Source organism: Caenorhabditis remanei, chromosome IV (genome assembly GCF_010183535.1).
Source record: "Caenorhabditis remanei strain PX506 chromosome IV, whole genome shotgun sequence".
Lineage (NCBI taxonomy): Eukaryota > Metazoa > Nematoda > Chromadorea > Rhabditida > Rhabditidae > Caenorhabditis > Caenorhabditis remanei.
This window is the reverse complement of record NC_071331.1, coordinates 9,184,594-9,194,818: the sequence shown is the minus strand read 5'-3', so window position 1 is coordinate 9,194,818 and position 10,225 is coordinate 9,184,594. Positions and strand designations below refer to the sequence as shown.

At 35.7% G+C, this 10,225-nt stretch overlaps 1 protein-coding gene across 1 annotated transcript; it reads left to right on the top strand.

Moving 5' to 3' along the window:
• Nucleotides 1-6,378: 6,378 nt before the first annotated feature.
• GCK72_013030 (uncharacterized protein) lies at nt 6,379-6,986 on the top strand (the record flags this gene model as incomplete). The annotated part of the gene is made up of 2 exons (XM_053729589.1): nt 6,379-6,786; nt 6,891-6,986. 2 exons carry the CDS (start codon nt 6,379-6,381, stop codon nt 6,984-6,986), a joined length of 504 nt encoding a protein of 167 aa, XP_053584361.1.
• Nucleotides 6,987-10,225: the final 3,239 nt, after the last annotated feature.

Sequence of the window (10,225 nt, the reverse complement as noted above, 5' to 3'; positions counted from 1 at the left end):
AACAGAAACATATCAGCTTGGATATCGTATCAGACATACAATTTTCTTGTCTTACTCAACAAAAACTTGAAACCGTTTTTTTGTTTGCAAAACAACAAATTACTCGGAGTCTCCAGTTTAATGGTGTTTTGGGATTCTCTACAATTTCAAAATCTCTTTGTAAGGTTCCACAACTACGAATTTTGATAACAAAGTTCTATCCACCATAGAAACTTTATTAGTTAGAGCAGAAAGTGGCCATCGTCAGAAAAGGATTGATCAACTTCCCTTGCATTAATTCGCTTTTCTAGAAGATTTGTGAAACAGAAAACTTTTGAAAATTTACTTCCAATTTCTACAAAACTCAGTTTGTTACCATTAAATCAGAATGGAGATCAATTCGAGCACAGTTTGAAACAGTAGACACGTGTTTTATAAAATCATTTTCAGCTGTTGTTCTGTTTCACCATGTCGAGAACAGTGTTTAAAAATGTATCGGGTGATAGTGCCTGATCCTTTCTGCTTTTTGATAGAACCAAAAGCTTTTCCAGTCTAAATTCCCATTATTGTCAATACTGAATTTTTTCACTGTGTATGAGCTGATGAATCAATTTAAAATCGTTACTGCACGTTATTACTCAAATATTAAAACAGAAAAATTCACTGTTTCTGAACACCGATATCAAGAAGAAGACACTCGGATGGTAATATAATGGAAATCCCATCAGACTTACTCTTTCTTTTACATAACAACAACTTGAAATAGTTTTCTCGTTCGTAAAACAAGAAATTACTCAGAGCCACCAATTTTTAGCCGTTTCGGATTCTCTACAGTTTCAATATCTTTTTATTAGCTTCTTTAACTGAACATTTTTCATTGTTGAGGACAATTTGAAGTTAGTGAAACACATACTTGCAACGGGCCGGGCCGGGCCGGGCCGGGCCGGGCCGATTTGAGAATTTTCACCGGCCCGGCCCGGCCCGGCCCGGCCCGGCCCGGTCGGCCCGGGTCACAGTACAAAAATTTGAAAATTTGAATTTTTTTGAAAATTTTTTGATTTTTTCGCAAAAAAGTCGAATTTTCGACTATGTTTTTACATATCGATAAAACTCGAGTGTACATAGGATTTTTGACTATTTTTGATGAAAATTTCAAAAAATTTCGAAAAATTTTGTGAAAAAATTGTGCTCATTTTTTGACTCCGGGCCGACCGGGCCGGGCCGGGCCGGCAACTTTCTCTACCGGCCCGGCCCGGCCCGGCCCGGCCAGGGCCGAGCCGGGCCGGGCCGATATTTTGCAAGTCTGGTGAAACATCGTCAAAATGGGCGACACAACTACCTGAAACTAAACTACCCTTACATCAGTTGTTTTTTAGAAGATTTGTGATACTGAAAACTTCTGAAATTCGATTTTTGATTACTATTGAAAAACCCCTCACCATTCAATCAAAATAAAAAAATCTATGTATTCAAACGCGTTTTGAAACTGTAGACACTGTTTGGTATTTTTTGAATTGGTTTTATCTTTGTTATTAGTTCTTCTGTTTCGTCAAATCAAGAAAAATCTAGTAGTATTCTATGTATCGGTAGATATCTTTTCTTCGGAAATTGAAAAACTAAAAATTATTGTTCTTATATAGTTTCATAAGCTTTAATGATTTCAATTCTCTCTTTCTAAATTCCCATTACTGTCTGTAGTAGGTTTTTCCATATGCACCTGAAAGACACGCGGATCAATTTAAAATGGTTACTATACGTTTTTTATCCAGATACTGAAACCGCAAAACTCACTGTCTCTGAATGCCGTTATAAAATACGGGATTTTTAAATTAAGGATTTCCTTTCATGCTACGTGAAAAATATACTGTTGCGAACATTTCTGTAAATCAGTTGCAAAAGTTCTACATCTCAATCATTAATTTTTCCACCAAGAAGTCAGAATGGAGATCAATTCGAGCGCAATTTGAAACTGTAGACACGTATTTTTCAAAATAATTACAGGAGTTGTTCAGTTTCACAATGTCTAAAAAACGCATCGAAATTGTATCAAGTGATAGTAGATGTGCTTTGACTCTCTAAATTTTCATTATTGTCTCTAGTGGGTATTCCAATTTTCTCACCAGGAAGCACATGAATCACCATAAAATGGTTGCTATGCGTTAATACCCAAGTATTGAAACAGAAATTACTTCACTGTTTTCAAACGCCCATATAAAATTTGGAATTCAACCTTCGGCATTAACCCTTTTAATGTGATCAAAAACTACCATGTTCTTAAAATTTCTCAAAATCACTTATCAAAGTTCTACATCTCCATAATTACCCTACCACAAGATCCCCCATCCTTCCTCCTCCCCCATTCCAATTCCTATACCACCCATGTGTATATATCTTTTCATTGTTATTACTCCCTCCCCTATCCCCCCTACAAACCGTCACCTTTCCATCCTCTATACAAACGCTAAACCCATCAAATCGTGTTTCTCGAGACAGAGAGAGAACCAAATACTTTCTCCCCCGACGTCTTCTTCATATTGTGCATGCAAATTCAAATGTGTTTTTTTCATCGTCTTCGCCTCTTGCGCGGCTGTTTTGTCCTCCGTCTCAATGGTTTCACAGATTGTATGAAATTCATTTCGAAGGTACTTTTTCATTCAGGGTGTGGTTGGGATATACATATTTTCATAAGCATAGGTACATACTTTCACTCAGAAATACTCAAAGGTTTCCAGCTCAGCGGGGTGTCTCGGACTCATTCAAAAGAATACGTCGAAATCGCAGTTTGATGTCTCCTTCTCTCTCTCTTCCATGGGTTATGAATAATCAGAGAAGTAGAAGAAGAAGGGGTCGGAAGACAAGGCACTCTTTTGGGATTAAAGGAACATTCACTCGGAATGGGGTCAAAAAGAAATTTATATAGCTCTTCTTCTCATTGCTATACACTTTTGGGAAACTTTTTAGGAAAAGATCCAATTGTGTATAGTGTCTGGGGTATCCGAGGCGCGTTTTAGACGGTTGACGACTGACTGGTTCAGTTTTTAACTTTTCGCTGAAAGTCAAAACATTGAAAACCTGTTTCGATGCTTACATAAATTTCTTGCATCTTGCTACATTTTATTGCTCCATTTTTTGAGTTCAAAATTGAATTCCCCACTTGAATGAGCATTCTCAATGACCCAAAAATTGGTTCAAAATTGAAAAAAAAAAGTCACTTTCGCTTCTAGGATTCAAGAGGGTGTCACTCCTCCTCCTAAAAACCAAAACCAATCAAATCTCGCTAGAAAGTAGGGCGCCAATTGAACAGAAACAATGGAAAAAAGTACTTACTGTCCGAGTCGAATTTCCTGTAATTGAACGTCGACTAGTTCCCCACCAGATGATTTGTGGACCAGTAGGAAAGATAAGAAGAGGGGAAGGAGTAGAGAGATCTTCATTTTCAGGTTGATAAGGAAGTGGGGGCCATTGGAGACACGAAATGAGATGAGAGGGAGTTTCGGTGGATCTGAAAAAAGGAGGAAATCAGAGGAAGCAATGGAATTTGAATCATCTTGAGTTTATGGGGAAGGTAAAACAGTAATGGAATAAAAATCTATTTTTCTATTTTTCAAAACTAGGTCCCATTTATTTCGCAAAACTAGGACACATTGGAGAACTAAGAACGGTACTGAGCAGATTTTAGATTGTTTTACAGAAAATAAAATTTAGATGCAGAAACAATTATTTGGAAGAATCTGCTGCTGTACGGTTTCTTTACTCGGAAAATGACACAAAATTCATGTAAATTAAGTTTTTGTTTTACTGTTTCAAACAGTTAATAATTCTTTAATTGGATTAGGGAGCGAATTATATACTTGCAATTGGATACACTATTTTGTATTTTTTGGTTGATATTGAGTGAAGAGATCTCTTCATTTTTAATTTTATTAGAAAGTGGAGGATATCGGAGACAGAAAATGGAATAACCATCTGAAAAAATTGAATTAATTTTGAAATTATATTACACGATAAAATTTATTGAAAGCTATGCTCGAAAGGGATTCAACATGAATCCGCAACCACCGGAGGTGCAATCTCGTGAAAGAAAAAATTCAAATATGTGATTAAACAAATTTCGTGACAAGCTGCAGAAATTCAAAAAAATGATGATACAGACATGACTTCTAAAAAATCGGTATTACGTTTCCAAAAATGAAGCAAGACTTGAAAATGCTGGGAAACAGAAAGAAAAATAAAGTATAATCGTACGTTTTGGAATCAGTTGGATTGGAAAGCATGGAACTTCTAGCATGTTTATTTTCCTGTTCTAAACAATTCATATTATTTCTCAAGTTGATCTATACAGAATGCATCTTGGTCTCTTTCATTGTTCCAACCGCTACACGGAAAACGATTACTGATACAAAGATTAAAAATGTCTCCACTAATATAGCAAAATGGTAGTCTTTTTAAAAAATATGTTTTTGAAACAGGTTCTCGATATTTTCAGTTTTTGAAATACGGAGGTTCTTGTTCATACCCAGAATGAATACCTGTTCAATCAATCGTTCAACAACAACATTTATTATGAAATAAACATGTTTCGACTGTTATACTTCGGAGCCAGCTACCATTTTGTTCGCGTTTTCTAGGACTTTTTTTTCGTATGTTTCAATTACAGTATATACTTAGAAGTGGAGTACAGTGCGCGTCATAAATATGCGCCATCCCTCGAAATCGGTGTTTTCGTGAAAGTGAGCTGTTTTTTAGGGAAATCGTGATTAAAATCAAATTCAGCGTATCAAACAACCTATATTCCCAAGTTTTGAGAAAAAAATGTCGAAAAATACGTCCAGACCACCAAAAAGTCGCTAAAACGGCCGCGTCATAAATATACGCCACCTCCCAAAAAATGAGAAATAGTTCAAATTTTGTCGAATTTTTTCAAATTTTTCGGAGAAATTTGTTCATGAAACAAAGTTTAATGGTGTTTCTGAACACTTACTCGACAGTTATCAAAAAATTCTTGTGAGATTTTGAAAAATCAGCACTTTTTGGCGATTTTTCTGATTTTTGAGAAATTACAGTTATTATCTGGTCTCGAAGTACAGTACTTGTTTGTTTTTTAACATTTTTAAAACAAAGATTACTCAATTTTCCTATTTCAATGCGTTTCGATGTTTGAAATTGATATTCCAGGTCTTATTTTATTCGATTCAGGCAACTCGAGTCAACTAGGTCTGTAAGCATTGTGAGTTGTAGGCTAGGAATGAGATTTCAGGCGTACTGGAGGACCGAGTATAGGTTGAAAATGCATGGATCATCTAAATTTGGGGTTACTTCTTCAATTTGCCTCTATTTCTTGAATATCAACCCTTGGTAAGAACCACTGATATCCTTTCAAGTGAGCGAACGAAGCTGCTGTGTATTAGGTATTTGTTTCACACCTGTTCGTCACAGATCTCGTCTGTAAACCCTTATCAGGCTATCAATTGCTTAAGATAACATGTGTAGTTAATACAAACTACGTAATTAAACCCATATTTTGCTTATATACACAAATGAGTACGTGACATAAGCTGCAGTTAGATTAGTTGTTCCATTTTAATTACAATGAACTTGTGAAGAGCTAGGGCTTTCCCCCGGGACGAATCAAGATAAGTTAAGAATGTTTTGATTTGTTCAAATTAAGAGGGAACAGTTTCGTGCATTTTCAACCTATACTCGGTCCTCCAGTACGCCTGAAATCTCATTCCTAGCCTACAACTCACAATGCTTACAGACCTAGTTGACTCGAGTTGCCTGAATCGATTAAAATAAGACCTGGAATATAAATTTCTGGCTTCAAATAAGGTTGAAATAGGAAGATTGAGTAATCTTTGTTTTAAAAATGTTAAAAAACAAACAAGTACTGTACTTCGAGACCAGATAATAACTGTAATTTCTCAAAAATCAGAAAAATCGCCAAAAAGTGCTGATTTTTCAAAATCTCACAAGAATTTTTTGAGAACTGTCGAGTAAGTGTTCAGAAACACCATTAAACTTTGTTTCATGAACAAATTTCTCCAAAAAATTTGAAGAAATTCGACAAAATTTGAACTATTTCTCATTTTTTGGGAGGTGGCGTATATTTATGACGCGGCCGTTTTAGCGACTTTTTGGTGGTCTGGACGTATTTTTCGACATTTTTTTCTCAAAACTTGGGAATATAGGTTGTTTGATACGCTGAATTTGATTTTAATAACGATTTCCCTAAAAAACAGCTCACTTTCACGAAAACACCGATTTCGAGGGGTGGCGCATATTTATGACGCGCACTGTATAATCATTTCATGTTACAGGGTACTCATGACTTAATATCAAAACCGTTACGTCTTGTTCCCTGTCAAACGTCTACTCCAATACTCGATCCCAGAGAATATTATGATATTGGCCAGCTCGCTAACCGGACAACCGGCACGAGCAGAGCAACTTGCCGGTTTCAATCAAGTGTTTGCCCGTTTACAAGCGGCGGTGTCGCGAAAAGCGCATTATATCGAAAGTGATCCCCAATGGTTTGAACACACACATCATAGAGTGGAGGATACGGTGCCAGTTGAGGAGGATGATCCAGTGGATTTGATTCCATTGCCACCAAGTTTAAGAGTGAGAGTGGAGAATGAGGAAGTGTTCGAACAGTATGACGTGGATTCTGTGGAGGATATCAGTCCTACTGCCAGAATAGAGGAGCTCCAGAGACTGATAGTTCATAAGGATATCAATCATGATTTTGGGAATCTCGATTCAGCGTACGTCAGTGGATCCGACTTTTCGACGGATGTTCATACAGATGTAAGTTTTTCCCTCATTTCGAAAAAAAATCTCTGTTTTGAATATTCCATAAATTAAATATGATGCATGCACAGATAGTTTTCCATCCGATTTTTATTTTCCAGATTATCGACAAACCTCGACTGAACTCCGAAGTCAACCGTCGGAAAGCGGCACGAGAAGATTCTGCGTTCCATGATGACGTCATTGGTGTACATTAATCATTTTTCACACTTAAAAAAACTATTTTCCTCCCCTTTCTCTCCGTCATTTTTCGATCTCTCCCTCCCATTTTTTTCCCGGGTTCTCGTCCACAAAAAACCATAGAATCCCTACTAATTTAAACCTAATTATTACAGTTTACCACGGGTTGGAATCAATCTTTTACTTTTGGTATGTGCTTAGAATAAGGTGTCTTTGGAATAGGACACTTTTGCTCTCCGGTGTCTTTTGTGACTTTGTAAATTGAGACATATTGAGATTTTATTTAAAATGAATATTTTGGTTTTCGCTCTGTACAAAGTATTTGTCAATCGTAACTGAAGATAATGTGATGATGGAGAAACAGAATATTTCTTTCTGAAAGATATTGAAGATGTTTGTGATAAGCGGTTATTAACGCTCCTACTGAAACAGAAGAAGTTGTTTAAAAAGATTCAGAAGAGAATCAGAATACTCCTTCAAACCCATCAACTTTCCACAAATTTATACATTGCTGAAGAAGAAGTATCAATGATTTGATCAAATATATCGAAACCATTAACGCAGACTACGTCGGGCTGAAACGGAAAATAACAACAAAAAAAGTGATGACGGGGAAACAAAATGATATATATGTACACATACTGTATTTTCTGAGCGTTGCTATTGACTTTTTTTTTAATTTTACAGTTTTTTTCAAACAAAAAAGTGTAACCAAACTGTTTCATCCTAAATGTTAAACAGTAGAGTGTATCCAAATTGATTGAGAGTTGAAATGACATTCTAAAAATACAGTTTGTACAATTTCGCTCTTTCTTTCAACTTAGTCACTCTTCTAAACGACGAAGAAAGGCGCTACTTTATTTTTGTATAATTTTATGTAGCTGCCCGAGTTGGGTTTCCGAAGTAAGACAGAAATGTAAGCGTTAGGAAATAATAGTGCTCTGAAACACTAATTTTCATATTCTAAACTGATTATTTCTGAGGAAAAGATACTATGCCAAGCGAAAAGACGGATCGTGCTGTGTTCACCATCCATTAAAAATTCGAGCTGAAGGTTTACCGGCGTTGAACTATCGAAGAAAAGGAATTGACTGGAAATAGATAAACGTTCAGTCAGCAACTTCCTCGCGAACAAGCGGAGGGGAACCACCAAAAATGAAACTGGTACTTTTTAGGATTTCTGTGAACTTCCACCCTTTGGTTTATATGTTTCACTGTTTTGTGGCTCTGATTTCTTCTTGGGTAATATATTTTATCTAGTGATCCATGTTCTTTCAAATTTCCTGTGTTTATATAATTACTCCAATCGAACACTTTATCAGCTTGTATTTGTTTGGTCTCAAAAGTCAAAGTTAGCGATTTTATGTGATTTTGAGAGATTATTTCTACTAACCTAAAAACAGCAGATCCATATTTGAGGAAAATTCTGTTTTTCAATATTTTCAAACTTCGTTTTGGGTTCATAGTTTTCAACTTGAAGATTAAAGAGTTCATAAGCTTCTTGAAATTCACCGGAACCGTTCAGGAATCAAATCAATGATTGTAATACATTATTATTATTATTAAATACACTTCACTTTCTATTCATAATTCCAATTCTAATTTTGCAAATTGAATTTTCACTAAATCACTGTTCCACCTTCCACAATAAGTCTGGCTCTGTTTCAATAATCATTAATTCTTTTATTTAAACGTCATTAATTTTCTATTTCAGGTCCACCGAAACTCCCATATCGCCTCATTTCGAGTCTCCGATGGCCCCCACTTCTTGATCACAAAACTTTTACCAAATGATTAGTCCCCTTCAAGGAAGTTGTGTACACAGAAACCTGTGTAAACAACTGTTCGTGAAAAGTGTGGCTCATCTTTTGAAAATAGTATTTTTCAGTATTTTTCCGAAACGTATCTTTACAACTGTTACATAGTCATGATAATATTGAACTTTAAAAAGAATGAATATAGGTGACTTCGAATTGATTCTAAAAATAACAACAGCAAAATACATATTGTCATTTGCACACGAACAAGAAATAGTATTTTTCCGAAACGTATCTTTACCACATGAAACACAGAAAATATCCCACTTTAATTAGAGACCGCAACATTTTTTTCAAACTCATTTTTTCATAAAAATTTCTATCTTGACCTGTTCTTCAGGTAAATGGAAGTACATTCCCAAAATTTTTCCCGAAAATATTCACACTCTCCGAAGTTACAGGACCTTTTGGTCAGCCATGGTTTCTACTGAGTTCTCTTGGGAAATTCTTTCGTTTTCCTGACCACGCAAAAAATATTTTCTGTTTTCACGTTCAATCCGTCAAATTTTGGCAAAAATTGGGAAAATCCGAACCAGAAACCCTTTGAATAAAACCACCCCGTGTTATCCACTGAACCAAATGAACACAAATGTGACGCTGATAATAGGAAAATATATTATTGACGTGATTTTTTGAAATTCAAGAGAATTTTTTGAAGGATTTTCAGCATATTTCGAGATAAAACATCAAATATCTAAAGTTCTACAATATGGATTTTTTAATTTCTAAGTGGGTCTATATCGAAATTTTGCGTAGAATCTGATTCCGTCAAGAAACGATGCGAGTCTGACTTGCATTAACCTGAACTGTCGGAAAAACTACTTTTCTTTTTGAGCCTGTTGTCTTTCGACACCGAAAAAACCACATTTTACGAATCAACGGCTTTCCAAATCTTGTCCCCAGGTACCTGAAGAGATTTCCGAAAACAATATGTCAGAAAATATATAGGTAATCACTGTAAATTTTTTGATGTGATGCCTCGAAGTTCAGCTGGCTCCCAAAAAAATTCTACAACACGAAAATTGAATTTTCTTTCAAAACCTATTAGAGTATGTCCAGAACTACTAGAAACAGTAAAAAAACGATGCGAGTCCTACTCGATTACATAGGGGTAAAAAGTTTTACTCTGCTTTAGCGTTCTGGGCTCTCAGGGCAGACCGTCAAACATTCTGATAATCTCCCCATGACGTCCCAAGAGAAGAAAATGAATAACTCCGCCCACGTTCATTGCGGTCCCTAACTTTAATTAAAAAATTATGCCCTTTCCACAAGTTCAAGACACATATTCATTTATGAGATTTTAAGAAAAACAACTGTTTCATAGTCATGATAATATTGAACTTTAAAAAGAATGATGATAGGTTTCGATTAGTGGCTTCGAATTGATTCAAAAAACAACAACAGCAAAATACATATTGGCATTTGCACACAAATTATTA